This window comes from Dendrobates tinctorius, unplaced genomic scaffold (genome assembly GCF_039654945.1).
Source record: "Dendrobates tinctorius isolate UK_male_01 unplaced genomic scaffold, ASM3965494v1 ptg000162l, whole genome shotgun sequence".
Lineage (NCBI taxonomy): Eukaryota > Metazoa > Chordata > Amphibia > Anura > Dendrobatidae > Dendrobates > Dendrobates tinctorius.
Window position 1 is genome coordinate 16,675,243 of NW_027361829.1, and position 27,554 is coordinate 16,702,796.

Below are 27,554 nucleotides of genomic sequence, written 5' to 3' on the forward strand. Positions count from 1 at the left end.
AATCGAGGTAGATATGGGTCCAATGAAAGACCCGTGTCCACCTCCTACTGACACTAAGCTAAACTGAGGAATTTCCTTCCGGTCGGTGGGGTGTACACTGCGGAGGAGCTAACCTTTTTTGTGCATAGTGTCAGCCTCCTAGTGGCAGCAGCGTACACCCATGGTCTCTGTGTCCCCCAATGAGGCGAAAGAGAAAGTTTTCTTTATTTTCATGACTATGAAAATTGTAGATTCACTCTGAAGGCATCAAAACTATGAATTAACACATGTGGAATTAAATAATTAACAAAAAAGTGTGAAACAACTGAAAACAGGTCTTATATTCTAGGTTCTTCAAAGTAGCCACCTTTTGCTTTGATTACGGCTTTGCACACTCTTGATGAGCTTCAAGAGGTGGTCACCGGAAATGGTCTTCCAACAGTCTTGAAGGAGTTTCCAGATATGCTTAGCACTTGTTGGCCCTTTTGCCTTCACTCTGCGGTCCAGCTCACCCCAAACCATCTCGATTGGGTTCAGGTCTGGTGACTGTGGAGGCCAGGTCATCTGGCGTAGCATCCCATCACTCTCCTTCTTGGTCAAATAGCCCTTACACAGCCTGGAGGTGTGTTCAGGGTTATTGTCCTGTTGAAAAATAAATGATGGTCCAACTAAACGCAAACCGGATGGAATAGCATGCCGCTGCAAGATGCTGTGGTAGCCATGCTGGTTCAGTATGCCTTCAATTTTGAATAAATCCCCAAGAGTGTCACCAGCAAAGCACCCCCACACTATCACACCTCCTCCTCCATGCTTCACGGTGGGAACCAGGCACATAGAGTCCACACTTTTTTGTTAATTATATAATTCCACATGTGTTAATTCACAGTCTTGATGCCTTCAGAGTGAATCTACAATTTTCATAGTCATGAAAATAAAGAAAACTCTTTGAATGAGAAGGTGTGTCCAAACTTTTGTTCTGTACTATATATATATATATATATATATATATATATATATATATATATATACATACACACACACACACACACACACACACACACACACACACACACATATATACACATACACACACACACACTATGACTTATCTCAGCTAAGACAAAGCCTAGATCCTCAGGCTACATTCACACTATGGGCGTAGCCAGGATCAAACCTGGGGGGGGGGGGGCAGAATCTCATGCTGTTCCGCAGAATTTCATACTGCAAACCTCAACTGCTGCAGAACCTCATACTGCACACCCCTACACTTGAAAATTAAGCCTGCACCTTAAGAAGATGTGGTGATGAATGCAGTCTACTTATTCCAACTATCAATTGATGTTGATGTGTTACTGAAGACGAGCAATGCCTGTCCTGGGCGTCCTTTTGGGCAGCTATGAGGTGTCCCTGACTGGTGCTAAAAAAAAGGAGTGTTAGTCTGTGTGCTATCCGGCTTTCATTCTTTTTGATATAGATATGATATGGATACAGATATGGATAAATGGATATATAGATAGAGCAGATTTCTAATCTGCTTTTGCTATTGAAAACATTATCTATGAGCTCAAAAACCTTTCAGGTGATGCGGTTTTTTAAAAAGCTGATCAGCTTTTGCAACTGAAAAACATATCCTCAAAAAACGCAGGAAAAACGCTGTGTATGAATGTAGCCTTAGATCAGGAATAGAACAGCCATTTATAGGACATTTCATAACTTTCCCAAATTCCTATGAAAAAATATTCAGCATATTCTGCATTGAACTACTGTACCCAATTTATTATATATTTTAGGAGTCGGTCCATTTTATACAGACTCCAACTCCACCAAAATGAGCACTGACTCCGACTCCGACTCCACAGCCCTGACTACAATACCCAGAAAGGTTATCAAAATTAGGTCTATTTACTCTACAAAAGAGAAGACTTAGGGGAGACCTAATATATATGTACAAGTATAAAAGAGGGCAATACAGAGATCTCTCCAATGAACTGTTTGTACCAAGGACTGTGACGAAAACAAGGGGGCAGTCTCTTCGTTTGGAGGAAAGACAATTTCTGCACCAGCATAGAAGAGGGTTCTTCACGGTAAGAGCAGTGAGGCTCTGGAATTCTCTTCCTGAAGAAGTGGTGATGGCCAACTCACTGAATGAATTTAAGAAAGGAATGGATGCTTTTCTTGTGAGTAACAGTATAGAAGGTTACGAATAACAGAATATTATAGGTAGATGGTTGACCCAGCTTAGGGGAAGGAATTTTTTTTCCCTATGGAGAAAATTGGCTTCTACTCTGTGGGTTTTTTGCCTTCCCCAGGATCAACAATGCAGAACAGCGGCACTAAAAATAGGCTGAACTAGATGGACATAAGGTCTTCCTTCAGCCTTCAAAACTATGTTCTATGTTCAAACACACACACACACCTACGGTACCGAAAAAAGACAAACAAAAGTGAAGAGACAATGAGTCTCAATAAAAAAGTGCTATAGTGCTGTAAACCTTATCTCGTAGTATGAATACAGTCTTATCTCAAAAATTGAGAAATTGCAGCTTTAATGGGACTCATCTCGTAGTCAAAAATACAGCGAGCTGCAGTAGACGAAAATACTTGGGCTTAAATAACCTATTCAATAATTTATAAAAAACGCCAACAAAGGGGTTAAACCACAATTCACACTCGATGCAGCTTTCAATGGAACTTAAGCGGGGGCGCCATATCGTCTACAACTAGACTGCCAACCTCCGCAGTCAGGAAGGGTCAATATAGGGCAATCTAGCCTTTTTGCCCCTGTACATATATGGTAAAAAAAAAATTTCTATATAGATAACTGACCTTTGACCCCCTGGTATATTTAGATATTCATATATGGGTTGTTTTAATGACTCTATTAAAAGTTAAATTTTAAGGGTTTTTTTGTTTTGGTATAACTCATTGTACAACTCTAAAAATGACGTTGACAGCCAGGGGTGTCTAGACTACCTATCGGATATAACATTTCCCACATTAAGTTCTTCCCAGCAGGCCTTTATGGATGCTGAATTCACCTTGGAGGAGATAGAGAACGCCATGAAGGACATGGCCTCTGGGAAGGCCCCTGGACCGGATGGGTTTCCTATCGAACTGTACAGGAAATACCGGGAGATATTAGCGCCACTTTTATTGACGGTGTTTTGGGGGATTTGTGCCGGAGTCCTTCTACGAAGCTAATATAATAGTTAGTAAATGTGGACTATAAGATTTTTACGAAAATCTTGGCCACCAGGTTGAACTCAATCATACTGCAACTTATACACCCTGACCAAACCGGCTTTATGCGGGGTAAGAGCACTTCCATCAATATTAGACGAGTCCAGGCTGTGGTCCAATATAGCTCCCTGGCGCCAGACAATAAATGGGCCTTGGCATCGTTGGATGCGGTCAAGGCCTTTGACTCTCTTGAGAGGCCTTTCCTCCATGCATGTTTACAGAAATATGGATTTGGTGACAGGTTTCTAAAATGGGTTAATATAATATATATGAAGCCCAAAGCCCGTGTCATTGTAAATAGTTCCATATCTGAGTCCTTTTCACTACACAGGGGAACCCGTCAGGGATGTCCCCTTTCCCCGAACCTTTTTGCTCTTGCGATCGAGGCATTGGCAATTCGCATAAGATCCTCCCCTAATATTGTGGGCATAGAAATAGCGGATCGAGCAGACACCATAGGCCTATATGCTGACGATATAGTGATATTTATGGATAGAGCGGAGGAAACACTGACAAGAGGGATTACCACTATAAATAAATTGAGTAAATATTCTGGCTTGTATATAAATTGGGAGAAATCTGCTCTGATGCCTCTCTCCCATGCCCCGACTTGAGACTCTTTCCTCATTGCCTATTGTACCCAGTTTTAAATATCTAGGTGTTCATATTTCTCAAAGCGGCACGTTTGATTTGCAACTTAACATACATCCATTGCTAGAGATGGTTAAAGTTAAATTCACAATTTGGGGTTAACTCCCACTGTCTGTAGCCGGACGCATTATCTTAATTAAAATTATATTACTCCCTAAGCTCAGCTACTTTCTCCAACACAGTGCTGTGGTGGTGCCCAGGTCCTTCTTTGCGAATTTGAACTCCCAAATTACGTCTTTTATATGGGAGAAAACCAGGCCTAAACTAAAGCTGTCCACCCTGCAAAGACCTAAAAGGGGGGGGGCGGCAACGTTAACAGACTTTTTTCTGTATTATCTGGCTGGACAGGCCAGAGCTATAAGTGGATGCCCGGTAATCATCTCCCTAACTCTGAAAATCACCTGCTTCATGCCGCATGTGCTAATTGCCCACTGGGCTGTTTTTGGAATTGGGGAAAATAAATGTCCCTCGTTTGTTGCCCCTGCTTTGTCTGGCGCGATCGGTGTGGAAACAGATTAAGAGGGTGATTGGATTTGGGGATATTATAGCTGAAATGCCCTTATGGAATAATGGTTACCTTCCAGTGTTACTTGAACACCCATCCGCCGAATTCTGGACTCAACATAATGTTTTCACGATAGGTCATTTGCATGATCATGGAACTCTGTTATCTTTTGAACAATTACAGGCTAAATGCGATGTCCCGAGATCCCAGTTCTTCCACTATTTGCAATTATGGTCAGCCTTTCAGTCACACATGAGATGTGTGGGTGTAGACAATGCTATTTTGTCTCTACCCTTGATAGGAATCCTTAAATCGCAGGGTCCCCAGGGTCTCATCTCCTCTCTGTATACATACATGCAGTCAGTAGGGGCAGAATCCACCATAAACTCGGTTAGAGGGAAATGGGAAAGGCTCATCCCTGATATACAGGGAGAGGAGTGGGAAGAAATTCTGGAGTCTCCAATCAGTGTGTCTCCGTCTATTAATAACAGAATGATACAACTATATATCAATCATATCTGACTCCGACTCGACTCTTTAAGATGGACCGATTTCAATCATCGGAATGTTTGAGATGTCATTCATTAGATGCAGACTTTAGCCACATGATCTGGCAGTGTCCTATTATCGCACAATATTGGATGGGGGCGACATCATTATTAACTTCCCTGGTACAAGTTCCTGTTACCCCTGAGCCACTGGTTTGTTTGTTTGGGGTATGGGATGAGGAGACATGGGGTCACTATGCTGGGATTTTCTTACGTGAGACGTTATTTATGGCACGAAAGGTACTGGCACTGCGGTGGATGGGAGGCTCATGTCCCTCCCTTAGGATCTGGATTGATTTGGTGAACTCGATTATCCCATATGAGCGCACGCTATATCAAAACAGAGGAAGCCCGGGTAAATTTGGGAAGATCTGAGAGAGGTGGACTTCCTCTCATCTTACTCTGTAGAGTGGAGACGTCGCAAGATAAATAGCTAATTGTGTGGAATCAGGCTGCGAAATAGTTGTTTTGTAGTTATAGTTATGGTTTAGAAGTTAGACAGGTTTCAACACTTGAGTAATAATATAAAGACCAGTGTAATTTAATTAACATTGTTTTATTCTTTACGCAACCGGTATGCATATTTTGCTTTGCATTTAATGCTATGTGGAACATATATACTTTATACAGTATTTATCACCATGTTCAAGTATGTATTGCTGTATACCCTGTCAATAGTTTAATAAACAAATTTAAAAAAAAACAAAACCTGCAGCGTCCTGCAGCTAGAAATTCCATGTACACAATGCGTGCATAGTTGCCTGCGGATCACCCGCGGACACAGACATGCGGCGCATCTTTCAAGACCGCAGCATGGAAATTTCTCTTGCGGAGATTCTGGTCTCCACAAGAGAAATTACATCAATTACAAACAATTTTATATAAAAAAATAATTATTTTTGCATCGCTCTATAACATTTTTATTTTTTCTCTGATGACGTTATATGGCAGCTTGTTATTTTAGATGACGTTTTCAGCAGTACCACGTTTGTTTATATCTGTCTTTTTGATCGCGCGTTATTGCACTTTTTGTTCGGCAGTATGATGATAAAGCATCGTTTTTTGCCTTGTTTTTTTTTTTTTTAAGGGGTTCACTAAAGGGGTTAACTAGTGGGACAGTTTTATAGGGTGGGTCGTTACGGACGCGGCAATACTAAATATGTGTACTTTCATTGTTTTTTTTTATTTCCAAAAAGAAATGAATTTATTGGAGAAATTTTTTTTCTTTAATTAGGAGTTTTTAAAAAATTATTTTTACACAAGTTTTTTTTTTTTTTTTAACTTTATTACTTGCACTGAAGGACCCCACGGTCATCTTGGATCCGGGGTCCTGCAGGGAGGAGGCCCTAGGAACAACGCAATCACATTGCGTTGTTCTGAGAGTCTCAGGGAAGCATGCAGGGAGCCCTCTACCTGCGCGATGCTTCCCTATGCCCCAGGAACCCTGCGATAAGGTTTGATCTCAGTGTGACAGGGTTAATGTGCCAGGAGCGGTCCGTGTCAGTTCCTGGCACATAGTGCCGGGTGTCAGCTGTGATAATCAGCTGACACGCAGTCGCAATCAGCTGCGCTCCCCCCGAGAGCGCAGCTGATCTCTGTGACGTACTATCCTGTCCATGGGCATTAAGGCCCAGGACACATGCACGGGATAGTACGTCATGTCGGGAAGGGGTTAATATACTCATCTACCGCTGCTTTCTCAGACATCCAGTGCCGTCCTATTCCGCTCTCAGTGACGTGAGCACAATTCAGACTAACTGACTCAATATATATATGAGCAGAAGTCTCTTTCATAATGTCAGCCTATGTAGCCATATTCTGACGCTCTATACGCATACATTGTAAAAGCCACTTCTGGGTTCACGTGATCCGGCCAGACAGCAGAGCGGTGAAACCACTGAGAGCAGAGAAGAACGGTGCTGAATCCCGGTAAATGGGTATATTCATACACTCGCAATACACACCATACACATACTTAATGAAGAAAAATATTAATGGCAGTCCTTTAAGATTGTAAAAAGAATTAACAGCAATCATTAATTGCATTATTGGGAACATTATTCAACTTTATGACAAATCACATTAAATGGAAACAGTGGGACATACCTGCTTTAGTCGACATCCCAACCATATTCTTCTTCTTTTTCCAAAAACTGATATCATTTTTAAATGCAAGAAAATCAAATAAAAGCTGCAATATAAGAAAACAAAGATTGAAGAGTTAATTAAGCAAGCTAATATAGCCTTTTGTTAACCCCTTCAGGCCTTTGTCAAATTCCATTTCTTCCTTCCATCCAACCCCGTCTAAGAACCATAACTTTTTCTGTCCCCATAGTGGTATGAGGGGGCTTGTTTTTTGTGGCACTGGAAAATAGGAAGAAAATTCCAAAGGCATTGAAACTGCAAAAAAAGTGCAATTCCAAAATTATTATTATTTTTTTTTTTTTTATCTATGGTGATCACTTTGGCAATATTCATCTCCTGGTCAGTATAAATATGCGGAAACCAAGCATGTATATTTTTTTTTTTTAAGTGGTGAAAAAAAAAGTGCTTGCTTCACCATTTTCCGAGACCCACAATGTTTTCGTTTTTTGTGATATTGTGCTTGGGGATGGCTCATTTTTTGTACCTGAGCTGACGTTTTTGCTTATTCAATTTTAGGGTAGAATCTTGGACTGGATTGGTAAAACTCCTCATATCGATTAAGCACAGGACTGTTATTATTTATATTATTGTTTGCTTATATACTATCCACCTTGGGCATTGTGCATTATTTGACATGATACTATGAACTGTCTCTTGTCAGTAGGGCCTTTTGAGAATATGATTCTTGTCTCGTATAGTTTTTAGATGTTTTAATTGTGTGTTTTGGTTCGCTTTTGTACAACCAAATAAAATTATGATCTTTTAAGATACTTTTCTGGATTTGGTGGTCCCTATTTTTGTGACATGTCTCTTCCCTTTGTTTGCTCTTATTGGATTATATTGCAATGTTGTGGCATCGAAATAGCACAAAAAGAGGACTTAAAAATCCTCCAATAATACAAGAAAACAGCAAAAAAGCAAAGAGGGACCCGCCAGGCCTCCAGACAAATGCACTATCAGGATGCAGTGGACCCATATAATTAAGATGGTAACACAGGTGCAAGAATACCGATGAGACAACCGCTCACAGCCTACCAATACATGGACGGGGCGGTTGCCTGGTATATTAATGCACAATATAAACTTGTATGCGGCGCTATTCACACTATGGCAATGCACAGCATCCAGGTTAACAGTCTAGTAGTGACACCCTTCTATTAGATCAGGCGGGGTGCCCAGCGCTATCAAAATGCATGCCATGTGAACAGACACCGCAGTTTACAAGACCAAATAGGCCCAACTGCACCCTGAATAAAAAGTGCAAAAAAACAACACATAAAAAAATGTGAGGTATTAGCTGATATTTTGGCCAAAATACGTGAGCCCGTAACCTGCGCCAAAGGTCCCCACGTTTACGGGTCCCTAACACTAAATCCAAACACTGAAATAGCACAAAAAGAGGACTTAAAAATCCTCCATTAATACAAGAAAACAGCAAAAAAGCAGAGAGGCTTACCACAGTGTGAACAGCGCCGCATACAAGTTTTTATTGTGCATCAATATACCAAGCAACCGCCCCTCCATGTATTGGTAGGCTGTGATCGGTTGTCTCATCGGTATTCTTACACCTGTGTTGCCATCTTAATTATATGGGTCCACTGCATCCTGTGCATTTGTCTGGAGGCCTGGACGGGTAGACCTCTCTGTTTTTTTTGCTGCTTTCTTCTAATGTTGTGACATCCCAAAAAAAATTAATTCTGGCATTTTGATTTACCAATCGGATTAATTTTAAGTCTTGATAGATCAGACTTTTACGAACACAACAATACCAAATATGTGTAATTTTTAAAAACTGTTATATTTTGAATGGGGCAAAAAGGGGGAGATTTTAAAGCTTTTTTATTTTTTTTTTAGATTTTTTCACTTTTCACTGTATTTAATAGTCCGCTTATGAGACTTGTCCGGGCTTTTCACATAATCTCAGTACATAATCTGCTGCTGTGTGAAGACATCAGTGACACAGAGCTGTCTCATTCACACAGCAGAGGCTTTGTCACAGAACAGATTACATCAGTGACTGCCATCCCCTGTGCAGATTAGAAGCTGCAGACCCCCACCACTGGCCATCACACAGTCTGTTCTCACTGCTGCCAGCAGCCGAGCCCCATTACTGCCAGCCCAAGCCCCATCACTGCCAGCAGCCTGGGAATCACTCAGTAATCATGGAGTGGCCCAGAATACAGGACGATTTTCCCTCCTCACTAGAGTTTCACTTTCCATAGATAACTGTTCAGTATGTGTCTGGGGGAGGAGCAGCTGGGTGGTTCTGCTCTTTGCACTGAGGCTGCTAGAGGGGGAGGATTTGTTACTGTGTGATGATGGCTTGTTCATGTGGTCGGGGAGGGCCTGTAGCTATGGAGGGTGGGGTTGGTGCTATAGAGGGCAGGTTTTTAGTAGAGTAGGAGGAAACGACCAGTTCTCATTTCAATGCCAGAACACACCCCCCTTGAACGTTCTGCTCAGAAGCAAGAGTGATATCTAGAAAACCCTGCTAACTGGTGAAAGAAGGTAAATTACTTATTGTCACCATTCTGCAGCCCAGATATGTACTGAGATTATGTGAAAAGCCTGGACAACCCCTTTAAAGCTGCGATTGTCTGATCTCTTGTACTATACATAGCAGTGCATCAGCATTACTATGTATAGTGAACATTGCGAGCTATGAATGCCAGTTAAAGGCTGACTTTCAAAGCAAAATCGTAATGACATGCACGGCGGTCCTCAGCAGACCTGCAACTGTCATAGCAACCCATCGGCACCCCCACGATCACGTCACGGGCACGCCAATGGGCACATAGAATGACAAGCCCCTGCGTGTTAGATGCCGCTATCAAGAGATTGCCAGTGGCATTTAACAAGTTATCCACCAGGGGCCGTTAAGAAGCAGATGATGGCTGAATAATTCAACCGTCATGAGCCCGGAAATATGCAATCAGGGACACAACAAATGACAGAAATGTACATCATATGTCGTGAAGGCGTTAAACGGAATCTGTCAGCAGGTTTTTGCTGCCTCATCTGAGAGCAGCATAAGGTAGGAAAAGATACCTTGAATTCAAGATGTATCAATTAGATTACTGGGTGTAGCAGTTGTGACACAATCAGAGTGCTTAGAGGTAGCAGAGCTCAGAAAGCTGCCCCCGCCTGCACTACAACTCTTTATGTGCACTAAATGAACATATACCCTGCTATAAACACACAAAAAGCATTAGGACATATAAATAACATAGCCTACTTAGTAAACACTTTTTGATTAAAAAATAGAAGAAAAGCGTAAAAGCCGTCCCAACAGCGCTAAGGTGTACCCAGTCAGGATAGTCCTTATGCCCTTAGTGTATGCAAGGGCATGTCGTCTTTTTTTCTTGAGCTGGGCATTACGTTTATGTAGCGTCCCATTGCCGGATATCCACATTTAGGCCCCGTTCCTGCTCGGCCCTTATTCATATGGAGGTCATTTTTTTTTTTTTTTACACTAGTAAGGTAAATACTGCTAGAGGTTAAGACCGTTCCCACTGGGTATACCTTGGCGTCTTGCTACTCAAAACTTTTCTTTGCAAGTATATTGCTTATATATTATTTATATTGGTGATTACGACATGAACATTTTATTGGAGGATCTCTATTAATGAGGAAGTTCCGTACTTATACACTACGAGCTTTACTGCATGGTTCATGCCGAACCTCCTGTACTAGACCATATGTTCAGGATTATATAGGGGATTGGTTGTTTTGTGCATATAGCGGTGCTGACCTTGGCGGGTGGGAGCTTGCTATGGTGCGCCACATCTATTGGCACATTTGTCTTTCATATAGGGATTGATGGAACTAAATGGATGTTGTATGACCAGCCTTTGAAAGTGTCTGCCATTCTATCCCTGCTGGTGTTCTTTCATCTTTGGAACAAACTCAGCTTTGCCACATAGTTGGCTGCATTTTCCCCTTCATTCCAGCACAGTTTATTAATTCCTGCTACAATACCTGGTTTTGATAGTAAGACCAAGTTTTATAATTAGCAACTGTGTTTTTAGAGGCATGCTTACCTCTGTGAGTAATAATACTAGAAGGATTCTTTGTTTTTTAGCTCAATGTCTCTGTAAGTTATGAACGGGTCCTGGAAATACGTCATTTTCACCCTAAAGACCAAATGGTGTGCCATCAACTATTACAGGCACAGCCGTGTGTCCAGTACTCACATTGGTGCCATAGTGGATGTATTTCTGAACACTGAAGAGCTAGTGCAATAAAATTTGAAGTTTGTTCTTCAGAACGTACAGAGAAGAATCATATAAGAGACAGAAATTTTTTTTTGCTTATTTGGCTGGTAATCAGGAAGGTTTGCTATGGTCGCTTGTTACACAATATTAGTAACTCATCCCCATCAGGTCTTGTCAGCCGAGAACAGCTAGTTGTGCATGTCTGATAAATGATAAACACATGCACAATATTTATATCTGCGGAAGACAAAAGATCAACTTACATGAAAGGCAGCTACAAAAAAGGTAAGAGCTAGAAAATAAAGGTTGGTGTCCACGAAAATCCCCTTTACTTCATCGGTGTCTTTTTCAGAAAAGCCTGCCAAAAAGAATAATTATGTCACTATATATATATGTACACAGATTTACAAATCGGGACATGTGCAGAACGTGCACTAGTCAATGTGGCTAGATTACCGTAAAGAGTAACCATCACTAATTATTTTTTTTATAAATCAATAATAAGCAATAAAATAAGAACTTCTGTAATATAAATTCCTAGGTACTGAACACAGACTTTCCCATTACGGAGATAGGAGGTGGCAGTGGGTGCTCATGAAGCTCTATAGAGAACAGTAACTTTTTAGAACTTACACTTGCAGCTCAGTGTCAGGGTCTGCCTCTATCTGCTCCCCTCTTAGGCTGTGTGCACACGCTGCGGATTTTGCTGTGGTTCCGCAGCGGTTTTGGCCGCTGCGGACCCGCAGCAGTTTCTGCTGCGGTGTACAGTACAATGATTCCCTATGGGAATCAAAAACCGCAGTGCAGACGGTGCGGAATTTTCCGCGCGGATTATCTGCGGTTTTCAATCCGCAGAAAGAATTGACATGTCAATTCTTTCTGCGGATTCTCCTGCGGTTTGCCATCTCCTCCATTGAGGAGATGAAAAACCGCAGGGCAAAACCGCAGAGCAATCCGCAGGTAAAACCGCAGGTCTTTTGACCTGCGGTTTCACCTGCGGATTGTACAAAATCCGCGCGGATGAATCCGCACCTTTTCCGCAGCGTGTGCACACAGCCTTAATACAACTTTAACCTCTTTACACCTGGGCATTTTCCTGCTTTTAAGAAGTATTTTTTCCTTCCCTCCCTTCCAGGAGCCACAACTTTTTTATCTTTTGTCAATATAGCTGTATGAGGCTTGTATTCTGGGGGACAAGTCGTGTTTTTGGTTGACACCATCAACTTTGCCATGTGATATAGTGGGAAATTGGAAAAAATTCCAAGTGCAACGAAATTGTGAAAAAAAACCCCTACAATTGTTTCTTGGAGTTTTTTTTTAGGCATTCATTATAGGAAACATATGCAAAAGATTCTACAGATCGGCATGATTCCAGCGATGCTAAACATGTAGAGAGTTTTTCCCAATTAAGGAGGTGCAAAAAAATTTCAGGAATATGTAAAAATAAAAATGTTTCCCATGTTACCATTTTCAGAGACCCATAACATTTTTATTTTTTCGGTGGCTAGAGCTGTGAGAGGGGTGTTTTTTAGCATGAAGATGTGACATTTTTATTAATATCACTTTGTGGAAGATACCATTTTGATTGCTTTCTTATTGCATTTTTTGAGCGGTTGCTGTGGCCAGAAAAAAAATGCAAATCTGGTGGTTTGATTTTTTTTGTTACTTTGATGCACAGTGATACCACATTGGTTTTTTTTTTATTTTAAATGAGGTGAACTAAACTTTTATATTTTCTTATTTTAAATTTTTTTATTATCACTGTCTTCAGGGGACCTGAGTCTGCGATTATCTGACTGATTCTACTATATAGATCAACACTTCATTATTCTTCTATATAGCAAAAATTATGGTCTCCTTCGAAGCCCAGCCAGGGTTTAACAAAGTACTATCATGACAGATGTGAGGGCCTTCAGCAGACCCTGGCCCTAATGGCATACCAGCAACTCACAGTGACAGCGTGGCGATAAATGATAAGTACGGTAGCTATGTTTTTACTTGTGTTACTTTTAACTTACTGTGGGGTTTCCATGCATGGTTTTCATACTAGGTTATAGTTCTCGATAAGTCTGGCTCTGCCGGACAGTCAGCTTCCCTCCCCCACAGCTACATGATCTTGTGAAAGCTGGTTACAATGCATTGACGTTTTAGAATGTCAGTGCAGAGTTAAGTGATGACCCTCAGAGCGTTTAAGTCTATGAGAAGCTAAGAAATAGTTAAAGGGATTGTCTGATGCATAACTGTCCCATATAAATATCCATTTTTAAAGTCTAACCACTTTTGCAATTTGCTTTATTTGAAAACGCCTTACAGTTCTTCCTAAACGGCTGATCACCACAACTGGTTTCCTGTATTACTTTCGGTGATGCTTCGTTCGTGTCTCAGCACTTACTGGGGATTCTCAAATGGGACATCATCAGAAGGATGGCCCTGCAGCCACTTTCACGTGCTTCAATCAACCCTCAAGAAACAGGACATCACTGAGTGGAAGCGCTGTGGTCATTACTACAGCTTTTCACCTCTGCCCCTGTTGATAACACGAAAGATGACGTAAAAGAAGCAGGGAAAAAAAGCACCGGCCTACAGTTTCTTCCCCCTGAGACAGATCATCATTATTGGGTAATGCTGCGGTTACCCCTCTACTATCATTGCCGACCCCTGATGATCTTTCAGGGTGGTGACAGATGTAGGGGTTATGTGGGGAGAATAGTAAGGTTTATCAAATAAAGCAAATTACACAAGTGACTAGGGTTTAAACAAAGCATGTTATGTATCGGACAACTGCTTTAATTTTAGGCAAACCTTCTAAGGCAGAAAAAGAAACTTAAGGGGTAAAATTTGGGTATATAGCAGTATTTGCGAGCAGAGCGGGCTTGTGACATACCAAACTGCTGTAAAGAGTACACAGCATCTTGCATATGGATCCAGACGCGAAGTTTTCCCAGTGATATTTTGTCATATGAAACCGTAAGAGGCAGCTCGGTTGTGGAGCGGTTTATCATCTAAAAGGAGAAGATCTTACATCAGCAATGAGCCACAGAAATCACATAACAGCCTGGCCAAACATCTAACCCACCCTTCAGGAAGCATTACGTTAGTGGACAATTGCACCCAACTTTAGATACAGCGAGGAGAAACAGCTCTGCTGTAATGGCTGTACGCTAATGCTTATCCTCCCCGGTGCCTGAACAGAAAATCCATCCCAATTCAGATTTCAATATTCCTGAGGATAAATCCAAGAGGTTGGTTCACTTTTCGAGACCATTTGTTTGTACTTAAATACAAGTATTTTGGGCTAAAAATCATTAACACAGTTGAGATTTATTATTATTTATTATAACTTTGCACCATTTGCCTTCTATAGCCGCTGTGTTACACGGTCTATTGCTGGCCGCAGAAAGAGAACCTGGCAGGCAGCCCACTATGAGGTCTGACGGGGAGCTTCTAACTCTTTCATCCCTCTTTTTCTGAGCTCCTCTCATCTCATTTATTACCACATTAAAAATCGAATGAGCAGGGAAAGAAAGCCTGTAAAAGCAAAATGGTGCAAGATTTTTAGTAAAACCCAGTTGCAAAAGTGATTTTTACCCCCAAATACATGCAGTTAAAAAACAAAATTATGTCCCCAAAAGCTGGACATAGCCCCATTAAGCACAGTATCAGAGTGCACTGCATACAATACACAGACCTTGGGGTTCCCCTGCCTGAATTTAGCGTTTCGTATATTATGCGAGTAGTTTGTGAGTTCATAAGAATAAACATCAAAGTGTGAGGTCTGCTGCACTATGGCACTGTGCTTAATATAGCCCTAGGAATCAAGATCAGAACCAGCATTGATTTTATGTTGACTCACCCTGCAGACTAGAAGCTCCAGCAAGCAACCATTGCAACATAGCCGATTTGCTTTAGAAAGACTTTTATCCTCACAGTTATATAAAGGTGGTGAGCGGCAAACTGCTAGTCACACTGAGACCATTCTCTGTGTTGTGTGAGCCACAGGAGTACAAACTTGGCTAGTGACCCTTTCGTCATTTTTTCTGGTTGGTGATCATGATAAACTTTTGAGCACAACTGTATGTATATATATATATATATATATATTTTTTTTTTATACAGAGCTGTATATATATTTTTTAAGTTATAAAAAGGAAAATGGGCTGATGCTAAAGTTTGGGCACCCCTCTTTTGAAAGTATCACAACTTGCAAACACTTTTTGTAGCCAGCCAAAAGCCTTTCAATTCTTGTTTGAGCCATTTTCATCCATCCTTCCTTGGAAAATTCTTCCAGTTCTGTGAGATTCTTGATTTATCTTGCTGGCACTGCCAATTTTTTTTTTTTTAAGGTCTAGCCACATATGATTTTCGATGATGTTCAGATCAGGGGACTGTGAGGGCCATTGTAAAACCTTCAGCTTGAGTCTATTGTGGATTTCGACGTGTATTAAGGATCATTATTCATTTGTAGAAGCCATCCTCTTTTCAACTTCAGGTTTTTTTTTTATACATGGTGTTATGTTTGCATCAAGAATTTGTTGAAATTTCATTGAATCCATTCTTTCCTCTACCTGTGAAATGTTCCTCAGTGCCATTGGCTGCAACACAACCCCAAAGCATGATTGATCCACCCCCCCCCCCCATGCTTAATGGTTGACAAGATGTTCTTTTCCTGAATTTCTGTGCCCGTTTTTCTCCACACTTGCCTTAGAACATTGTGGCCAAAGAGTTCTATTTTAACCTCATCGGTCCACGGGCCTTGTTTCCAAAATGCATCAGGCTTCTGTAGATGTTCATTTGCATACTTCTGACACTGAATTTCATGGTGACAATGCAGGAGAGTTTTCCTTCTGATGACTCTTCCATGATGTAATATTTGTGCAGGTGTCTCTGAACAGTAGAACAATGGGACACAACTGCAGACTCTGCTAAATCTTTCTGAAGGTCTTTTGCAGTTAAGCGGGGATTCTGATTTGCCTCTATAGCAATCCTATAATCAGCTCTCACTAAAATTTTGCTTGGTCTTCCAGACCCTATCTTGTTCCTGTTAACTGCCTTTTCTTAATTACATTTCGAACTGAGGAAAGGTTAACTTGAAAACGCTTTGCTATCTTCTTAATGCCTATCTCCTGCTTTGTGGGCCTCCACCATTTTCATTTTCAGAGTGATAGGCAGCTGCTTAGAAGTAACCATGCCTGCTGTTTTTTCGCACAAGGTTAGAGTAGGCTGGGTTTTTATAAAGCTGGGAAATTTGCATCTTCTGGACTTTCCTAACCATGACAGTGAACAAGCCATAATCCTAACAGGCTAGTTAAGGTCTGAAAACCTGGTCAAAGTTATCTGAGCACAGAAATCTTCAAGGGTGCGCAAACTTTTGCATCAACCCATTTCCCTTTTTGTCATTTTTAAAATGAGAAAACATTTTTTTTTTTGCCTAAAAACCAAAGGAAATGTGCCATCGTTTAACGCTAGATCTGTTAGAAATCATTTCTACAACTTGCTTAGCCCCTTAACCCCTGGAGGTATTTAAGTTTTTGCGTTTTTGTTTTTTGCTCTCCATCTTCCCAGAGCCATAACTTTTTTTATTTTTCAGTTATTTTGTGAGGGCTTGTTTTTTGCAGGATGAGTTTTACTTTTGAACAATACCATTGGTTTTAACATATCTTATCCTGGAAAACAGGGAAAAAAATCCAAGTGTGGCGAAATTGCAAAAAAAGTGCAATCCCACACTTGTGTTTTGTTTTTTACCATGTTCACTAAATGCTAAAACTGACCTGCCATTATGAGTCATTATGAGTTCATAGACACCAAACATGTCTAGGTTCTTTTTTTATCTAAGTGATGAAAAAAAAATTCCAAAGTTTGTTATAAAAAAAAAAAAATGATACCATTTTGGTGCAGATATGATCTTTTGATCGCCCGTTATTGCATTTTAATGCAATGTTGCGGGAACTAAAATTTCCCCGTAATTCTGGCATTTTGACTTTTTTCTCATTACACCGCTTAGTGATTTAATTAATTCTTTATTTATATTGATAGACTGGGCGATTCTGAACGCGGCGATACCAAATATGTGTATGTTTGATTTTTTTTTTGTCTTATTTGGAATGGGGTGAATGGGGGGGTGATTTGAACTTTCATATTTTTTCAAAAAACTTTTTTTTTTTTCTTGGCATGTTTCAATAGTCTTCATGGGAGACTAGCAGCTGCCATAATCCGATCAGCTCTGCTACATACAGGCGATAATCAGAATTGCTCACTTGCTACGAGTGCCGAACACTGAGCGGTGCTCACAGCATTCTGGCAGTGTCAACCATAAAGGTCTGCTGGTGACCTCTGGTTGTCATGCCAACCCATCAGTGATCCGCGATCACATGAAGGGGTCACCAATGGGCGGGATTTCCGGTGCGCTTGCCAGACGCACGCGTTAAATACTGCTGTGAGAGATTGACAGCGGCATTTAACTGGTTAACAGCCATGGGTGGATTGCTGTTAGAGGCACATGTCAGTTGTTGAAAACAGCTGACATGTGCCAGAAAAGATGGGGGCTCAGTGCCGGAATGACAATATGATGTACAATTGGTGGTGGAAGGTTGAACTTGATGGTCTTTCTCCAACCCATGTAAATATATGACCTTGCAGGAACATGATCTTATCATATCACAGCTCCTGGGCAGGGGAGGAAGCAAAACCGTATACAGACATTACAGCAGGGGATCACCAATATCTATTTCTTTCAGTTAGAGCATTTCTCTGCCTGTTTTTTAAAAAAAATCTTTTATCTCACAAAAAGAATCAGCTGCAATCCCATTCTGTAATATCTGTATACTCTCTTTTGCTTCCTCCCTGCCCAGGAGTTGTGATATGATCAGACCATGATCCTGTACGGTCAAACACAGACATTACACAGTACACAGCAGGGGCACATTTATAAAATTAAAAAAAATGTTCCTGTGCCAAGATAAACACATCCAGTTGTGGAACGTATTAGTCTTCCAAGATACATTGATTGAAATCAACTTTAAAATTAACCTTGTTCGTGGGGAAACCCCTTTAACTGTTCAGAATAGCAGTAATTTTGACCAGGGGTGCCCAAACTTTTACATGACACTGTACATGCTCTACATACAGAATACTAAAAAACTCATTCATGGTCAATACACATGGGAGAAAATAAAAATACCGTACAGATTTGGCCACAAATTTCTATAGGTGGAACTAGAGCCCTAGTCCTCTTCCTCTCTGAATAGACAGGTCTTATGCAACCTACAGACTTTATACATTTATTGGTCCTATACATATCACAAACAATAAATGAGGTTAAAATAAATGCAAGAAAAGACTAGTGCACAGGTCTCAAATACATCTGGGAATTTAAAAACAGCAAGATCATTGAGGAAAGGTAACATACCATCAAATCCTTTACTCGATTACTTAGCTGATCAATGAATAATATAGGAAGGTAATGAACAGATTTTCCCAACTGTATCCTGCCAATAATAAAAAAAAAACATGTAAAACCAAGTATAAAATCATAACCATAAAACAATAAAAATGTACCTAAAGCCACATTTATACAACTTTTGTGTATTTCAATCTAAAGAACCCTAAAACTGGGTTGTGAGAACGAGAGGAAATCCCTAGTTCTTTATAGATATTATGATAACTTTTCTGTCACCATGGTCCCAATTCATTAGTACCTTTATACCCTTTTTGTCTAGTTTTGCGTTCTGTGCCTTTTTCAAGTTTTCCCACCTACAAACAGTGGAGAGGTCTGTATTTTTTTTTATCGTAGGTACACTTCAACTGTGAGTGGCTGAATCTTAAAAAAAATAAAATCCAGAAAATCACAATGTATGATTTTTACATAATTTGCATTTTATTGCAAGAAATAAGTATTTGATACAATAGAAAACAGAACTTAATATTTGGAACAGAAACAGCATTTTAATCCATGACAGAGTAGTGTGTTACTAACGGTAATGTTTGAGACTGTGGTCCCAGCTCTTTTTAGGTCATTAGACAAGTCCTCCAGTGTAGTCATCCTTACTCCACACAAGGCGAGATACTGCATGAACCCCCAGACCCAGGAAGATTGGCAGTCATCTTGTGTTTCTTCCACTTTCTAATAATTGTGTCAACAATTATTGCCTTCTCACCATGCTGCTAGCCTATTGTCCTGTAACCCATCCCAGCCTGGTGCAGGTCTACAATTTTGTTGCTTGTGTCCTTAAGACAGTTTTTTTTGTTTTGGCCATGGTGGAGAGGTTGGTCTGTGATTGTGTGGACAGGTGTCTCGTATACAGGTAAAAAGCTCAAACAGGTGCTATTAATACAGGTAATGAGCGCAGAGTAGGAAGGCTTCTTAAAGAAAAACTAACAGGTCTGTGAGAGCCAGAATTCTAGCTGGTTGGTAGGTGACCAAATACTTATTTTATGCACTAAAATGCAATTTAATTTTGTAAAAATCATACAATGTGATTTTGAAGTGTAAATATGATAAAAATTACAGACCTCTCCATTATTTGTATGTGGGAAAACTTGCTAAATCAAGTACTTATTTTCCCTACTGTATATACTCATGATGTATGTTACTGATCCCAAATTGTGTTGTTTGCTTTAAGCCTTTGCGGACAGTAAAATGCTACTTGGGCAACATTTTCCCCATCAGGGACAAAAACAGTGTAAAAATGTATATCATTTCAATAACGCACAACACAGAGTAGTGAAGGTTCCATTTATACTGTGTGATGTGCAGTGATACACAACTGCCGGCTGGCACAGTGTTCGGTGGTCATTTAATAGTTCGTTTAGAGAGGTTGTCCCGGTTAAAGATGCACAGTGAATGATCTATAATTGATCGGTCAGTGCACATTGATTTTCTGTGCAAACCAAAAGATCATTTCACACGACAAACATTTCTTTTGTTCACTGGTCGGGTGATCATCAGTCTGTTAAGAATGCATGATTATCATGAACGGGTATTCTTGGGAATGTTTGCCCATGATAATCATGCAGTGTAAATGGATCTTAAAACATTTTAGGATAAGGCTAGTCCATGAGGGACAATACTTTACTGATTAACAGGAACTATTCCATTTGTCCATTGTCAAACTATACACTTACATTTTCATATATCTATGGACATCAGCAGGTAGAGAGGAACCATCAAAAATGAAATCTTCCATCATAACGTTCAGTGTCAGACGTGATCTCCAGTGAGAGACAGGTTCATCCAACGCATTTGATTCTTTCTTTTCGGTATCAATCTGCTGTACAGGGAAAAAAATATATACAGTCATATGTTAAAGTTTGGGCACCCCTATTAATGTTAACCTTTTTTCTTTATAATAATTTTGGTTTTTGCAACAGCTATTTCAGTTTCATATATCTAATAACTGATGGACTCAGTTATATTTCTGGATTCAAATGAGGTTTATTGTACTAACAGAAAATGTGCAATCTGCATTTAAACAAAATTTGACCGCTGCAAAAGTATGGGCACCCTTATCATTTTCTTGATTTGAACACTCCTAACTACTTTTGACTGACTTCCTGAAGCACTAAATTGGTTTTGTAACCTCATTGAGCTTTGAACTTCATAGCCAGGTGTATCAAATCATGAGAAAAGGTATTTAAGGTGGCCACTTGCAAGTAGTTCTCCTATTTGATTCTCCTATGAAGAGTGGCATCATGGGCTCCTCAAAACAACTCTCAAAGTATCTGAAAACAAAGATTATTCAACTTAGTTTTTCAGGGGAAGGATACAAAAAGTTGTCTCAGAGATTTAACCTGTCAGTTTCAACTGTGAGGAACATAGTAAGGAAATGGAAGAACACAGGTACAGTTCTTGTTAAGCCCAGAAGTGGCAGGCCAAGAAAAATATCAGAAAGGCAGAGAAGAAGAATGGTGAGAACAGTCAAGGACAATCCAGAGACCACCTCCAAAGACCTGCAGCATCATCTTGCTGCAGATGGTGTCACTGTGCATCGGTCAACAATACAGCGCACTTTGCACAAGGAGAAGCTGTATGGGAGAGTGATGCGAAAGAAGCCGTTTCTGCAAGCACGCCACAAACAGAGTCGCCTGAGGTATGCAAAAGCACATTTGGACAAGCCAGTTACATTTTGGAAGAAGGTCCTGTGGACTGATGAAACAAAGATTGAGTTGTTTGGTCATACAAAAAGGCGTTATGCATGGAGGCTAAAAAACAGCATTCCAAGAAAAACACTTGCTACCCACAGTAAAATTTGGTGGAGGTTCCATCATGCTTTGGGGCTGTGTGGCCAATGCCGGCACCGGGAATCTTGTTAAAGTTGAGGGTCGCATGGATTCAACTCAGTATCAGCAGATTCTTGACAATAATGTGCAAGAATCAGTGACGAAGTTGAAGTTACGCAGGGGATGGATATTTCAGCAAGACAATGATCCAAAACACCGCTCCAAATCTACTGAGGCATTCATGCAGAGGAACAATTACAATGTTCTGGAATGGCCATCCCAGTCCCCAGACCTGAATATCATTGAGCATCTGTGGGATGATTTGAAACGGGCTGTCCATGCTCGGCGACCATCAAACTTAACTGAACTGGAATTGTTTTGTAAACAGGAATGGTCACAAATACCTTCATCCAGGATCCAGGAACTCATTAATAGCTACAGGAAGCGACTAGAGGCTGTTATTTTTGCAAAAGGAGGATATATGAAATATTAATGTCACTTTTATGTTGAGGTGCCCATACTTTTGCAGCGGTCAAATTTTGTTTAAATGCAGATTGCACATTTTCTATTAGTACAATAAACCTCATTTGAATCCAGAAATATAACGGAGTCCATCAGTTATTAGATAAATGAAACTGAAATAGCTGTTGCAAAAAACAAAATTGTTATAAAGAAAAAAGGTTAACATTAATAGGGGTGCCCAAACTTTAACATATGACTGTATAAGCTGGGTTTTCTGGATGTATACATTAATCACATTGCAGATTCATTGTGGAACTTGAAATATCATTTCCATTCCTCTGAATGATTGTTTCTGCAGCAAGCACGTGGATATCTGCAAACCCCGTTTAGATGAACTGAACAGTCCCAGAAGTTTCTGCAGCAAATCTGTCACATTATTTACTTCTTTTGAATTTAGAGAAAAACTGCTAATTTTGACATTGGTTTTGGTATTTGTTTTGACAGTTGACAAAAAAACAAATTATTTCTAAATAAAAGGTGCTTTAGTTTTGTGACACCTGGCATCCCTGGGATCAGCTTTTCAGGATGTCAGTGGAGACCAGAACGACTTAGTTGTGGAGCTGCACATCACAGCCTTGTCAAGGAAATAGTGGCCGAGCTGCTGGGTACTGCCAGACCTGGTCCTGGCCACTATTCCGCTTATGGAGCTGTGCAGCTCGGCACCTGAGAAGTTAGAGCCACCGATCAGACATTAATGACTCATCCTAAGGATAGACCATGGCAACCCCATTGTCAGCGAAATTATATTACACATTACAATATTGTCACACAGTGACATTGTTTTACATGAATTGCATGAGCAAAAGAAAAGAAGTGTTTTGTTTAAACACCTTCCCAATGGCGCACGTCAGGTGCAGGTGTATGGAGGCGAGCCGCACCGTACCTGGCATATGCACTGTTCACTGCTATTAATCTCTAAGGGTATGTGCACACGCTGCGGATTGCTCTGCGGATTTTGTAAAATCCGCAGGTAAATCTGCAGGTCAAAGGACCTGCGGTTTTACCTGCGGATTGCTCTGCGGTTTTGCCCTGCGGTTTTTCATCTCCACAATGGAGGAGATGGCAAACCGCAGCAGAATCCGCAGAAAGAATAGACATGTCAATTCTTTCTGCGGTTTTGAAACCGCAGGAAAACCGTGCGGAAAAATCTGCACCGTCTGCACTGCGGTTTTTAATATCCATAGGATATTATGGTACTGTACACTGCGGCAGAAACTGCTGCGCATCCGCAGCAGAATCCGCAGCGTGTGCACACACCCTAAATTTTGCTGTCCATCTTTGCCACTTTCAGGCATTTAAAGGAGTAGTTCGCTCAGAATACTGAACTTAGAATTTTTAGCCCTTTTCAAGGAAATGTGGTAAAATGAATGGGGTCAATCAAAATTACAACTAGTCCTGCAAAACACAAGCTGTCATATGGTAATATTGACAGAGAAATAATAATAAAAAAAAAAAAAGTGCTGACTAGTGGGAAAGGGTTAATCTGATTTTCTTAATAAGCTGCTAAACATTTCCCATAGCCAACTACTTTTCATACATTATAATGCAGCGTTGTTCCATGAGGTTAATAAGGAAAGTCCAGACTAGCAATAATAACCTACACATTATTGTATTTTGACAGCTTTTTTTTGCTTATTTCTTATTATAAGTGGAGCAAACAGCTCGATCTTCTATAAGACCAATTCCTTACCTGGGTGCCAGTTTCTCCTGTTATGAGATTGACCTCTTCAGGCTTCGGAATCATGTAAGTAGTTAATGGGCTCACTATGTGCACCTGTTTACCATCATGCCAGGGTAAAACTCCAGCATGGTGCAGAAATATATATGCATACAATGTCCCGTTATTCCTGGTTTTCTTTGGAACAGTTACATTCACAGTTCTGCAATGAAACGTTAGAAACAGAAAGTTATTGCTGTGCAGCTGTTTGCAGCAAACAGCAGATCTTGCGGTGGAAGCTACAGACACAAGAAAATGTAGTGACACGTGGCGGCCAGACGTACCGCGCGGCTCTCTGTACTGATTCACAGAGAGCAGTCCTATATAGACCCCCACAAAACGTTCTAATCGACATTATGTACAGTTGGATCCTGTGAGTGCTAATAGGAATTGGTTATAAATCTACAAGTATAAGTAGCTTTTAATGAGCAAAACCTTTTTTCACGGTTTCTAGGGGGAGAAATCCAATCTAAGATATGTTGCTCAATGCATTTAGCACCATAGTGCAGCAGGTTTTTTCACGTTCTGTTGTACATTTGGTCCTATATAAACACACAAAAATTAGTTCTAAATCTAAAATGTAAAAACAGGATTAACTAACAAGAACAAAAATTAAGGAAAAATTCAGCAGAATTGAAGGCAAAAAGACTCACTTTCTACTAGTTCTACTGGCACTCCTAGGAACGCTCGCTTCATTATAACCTGACGTACACTATTAGGTCTTACCTTTCAAATCGTGACTCCAAGTCAAAGTTGTCGACATTCAAAACCAAATCCACATTGTTCTCCGCACTAATACTAGTCCTTGTTGTAGTATATACACTTAACTGAAAGGGAAAAGAAAAGAGGTGAGTGGGGGTACAATGGACACTTCTAATGCGTCTCATTTATACGGATATAGAGGACACGCCGGCTCGTGCGAGGTGCATGCTTTAGTTACTGGAGTCCCTGTGAAATGACAATGCTGTACAGAGTTTAGTTATATCAAGAAGTACATTTAGCTTTATATAACAGCACTAGCTGAAGAGCCCGGCGCTGCCCGGGCATAGTAACTAACTGTGGTTAGTTATAACAAATTATAATTATCCTCCATCCCATAGTCCCGTGCCCATATACCCATCATACATATCCTCCATCCCATAGTCCCATGCCCATATAACCATCATACATATCCTCCATCCCATAGACCCATGCCCATATACCCATCACACATCCTCCATCCCATAGTACCATGCCCATATACCCATCATACATATTCTCCATCCCATAGTCCCATGCCCATATACCCATCATACATATTCTCCATCCCATAGTCCCATGCCCATATACCCATCATACATATTCTCCATCCCATAGTCCCGTGCCCATATACCCATCACACATCCTCCATCCCATAGTCCCATGCCCATATACCCATCATACATATCCTCCATCCCATAGTCCCATGCCCATATACCCATCATACATATCCTTCATCCCTTAGTCCAATGCCCATATACTCATCACACATCCTCCATCCCATAGTCCCGTGCTCATATACTCATTATGACATTATCATCACCATGGCAACCGTTATGACATAAACGTCCCCATTGCAACATATGATGAATCAGCGTCGCCATGGCAACCATTGTGACATCATGAGGGGCGGGGCTTGATACACACACTTTTTCCACAATTATGTAGATAAGGGCAAAATTGTTTGGTGAATTGGAACGCGCGGGGTTAAAATTTCGCCTCACAACATATCCTATGATGCTCTCGGGGTCCAGACGTGTGACTGTGCCAAATTTTGTGGCTGTAGCTGCGACGGTGCGGATGCCAATGCCGGACATACACACATACATACATACATACACACACTTGAGCTTTATATATTAGATATCACTGACAAATGCTTCATCGACTAACTCTGCCAGCACAAGCTGTTCTTAGCAATAAAGGCAATCTGTCATCAGGCTTGTGCTACACCATCTGAGACATGATGATTGCAGCAACGTGTATGTAACTAACTTGGTTGCTTGATGCAGATTTGATAAAATCACTTATTTATTAGCAGCAGATCTACCAGTTCTCTAAATGCTGGTTAATCAGTGGTTATATCGAACTCAACATTCAGAGAACTGCTTGATCTGCAGCAGATAAATCAATGATCTTATCATGAATGCATCAAGCAGCCCAGTGATATAGCTTTAATCAAGGTCTTTGCCCCTACAGTATGTCATGCTGATGTCAGACTACCTAGCAAAAACCCGATGACAGAGTCCCTTTAAGACTGAGAAGAGGTTGACTTACCTGTTCTGTTACCCTCCATAAGCACACCATCATGTGGCATACTATAGACCAGTGATGGCGAACCTTTCTGAGACAGAGTGCCCAAACTGCAACCTTAAACCAAATTATTTATGACGAAGTGCCAACACATGCCAAATGCCCCATCATGATCCCCTTGTTGTAGAAATACCCCATCATGATCCCCTTCATGTAGAAATATGCCCCATCATTATCCCCTTCATGCAGAAATATGCCCCATCATGATCCCCTTCATGCAGAAATATGCCCCATCATTATCCCCTTCATGCAGTAATATGCCCCATCATTATCCCCTTCATGCAGAAATATGCCCCATCGTGATCCCCTTCATGCAGAGAAATGCCCCATCGTGATCCCTTTCATGCAGAGATAAGCCCCATCGTGATCCCCTTCATGCAGAAATATGCCCCATCATGATCCCCTTCATGCATAAATATGCCCCATCATTATCCCCTTCATGCAGAAATATGCCCCATCATTATCCCCTTCATGCAGAAATATGCCCCATCATTATCCCCTTCATGCAGAAATATGCCCCATCATGATCCCCTTCATGCAGAGAAATGCCCCATCGTGATCCCTTTCATGCAGAGATATGCCCCATCGTGATCCCCTTCATACAGAAATATGCCCCATCATGATCACACTCATGCAGAAATATGCCCCATCATGATCCCACTCATGCAGAAATATGCCCCATCATGATCCCCTTCATGTAGAAATATGCCCCATCATGATCTCTTTCATGTAGAGATATGCCCCATCATGATCTTCATGTAGAAATATGCCCCATCAAGATCCCATTCATGCAGAAATATGCCCCATCACGATCCCCTTCTTGTAGTAATATGCCCCATCATGATCCCTTTCATGTAGAAATTGCCCATTCCACCACCTCCATCATTTCCTCCTCCCCATCACTGGCCCTCTCCCCATCACTCCCATCATTGGCCCTCTCCCCATCACTCCCATCATTGGCCCTCTCCCCATCACTCCCATCATTGGCCCTGTCCCCATCACTCCCATCATTGGCCCTCTCCCCATCACTCCCCTAACTGGCCCTCTCCCCATCACACACCCCAGCGGCCACACTCATCTCTCCGCATGCCAGCAGCTTCCTTCCTCTCACACATTGGGCGGTGTGGCCGCGGCTGGATGACATCATCATTCAGCTCCGTGGCCGCGCCACTCAATAAGTGAGAAGAAGGAAGCTGCAGCTCCGGAGCAGTGAGGCGAGGCCGCGTGCCAGCTGAGAGGGCTCTGCGTGCCTTCTCTGGCACACGTGCCATAGGTTCGCCATCATGGCTATAGACCCATCTGGCCATTTCTCACTGAAGCACACTTGGACATCTCATTATAACACCAATATGGTGTTTAGTCCTGTTTTACAAATATAACAGCCACCACTCTTCTGGAAAAGCACTCTACAAAATGTTGGCATCGGTCTGGGGGAATTGTGCCCATTCAGTGAAAAGAGCATTTGTGAGGTCAGAACTGATGTTTTG

At 41.1% G+C, this 27,554-nt stretch overlaps 1 protein-coding gene across 2 annotated transcripts in view; it reads right to left on the reverse strand.

Moving 5' to 3' along the window:
* The window catches only part of CLPTM1L (CLPTM1 like), a 156,071-nt gene that overhangs the window by 81,213 nt on the left and 47,304 nt on the right, over nt 1-27,554 (reverse strand). Inside the window, exons 3-9 of one of the 2 annotated variants that reach the window (XM_073549867.1) lie at nt 24,463-24,563; nt 23,710-23,899; nt 20,403-20,545; nt 18,688-18,766; nt 14,167-14,284; nt 11,546-11,640; nt 7,030-7,114 (exon numbers count right to left, since the gene is read on the reverse strand). In XM_073549867.1, the coding sequence (XP_073405968.1) occupies nt 7,030-7,114; nt 11,546-11,640; nt 14,167-14,284; nt 18,688-18,766; nt 20,403-20,545; nt 23,710-23,899; nt 24,463-24,563 (811 nt within the window). Of the gene's footprint in view, nt 1-7,029; nt 7,115-11,545; nt 11,641-14,166; nt 14,285-18,687; nt 18,767-20,402; nt 20,549-23,709; nt 23,900-24,462; nt 24,564-27,554 lie in introns of both variants that reach the window. The other variant, XM_073549866.1, reaches the window with a different exon arrangement.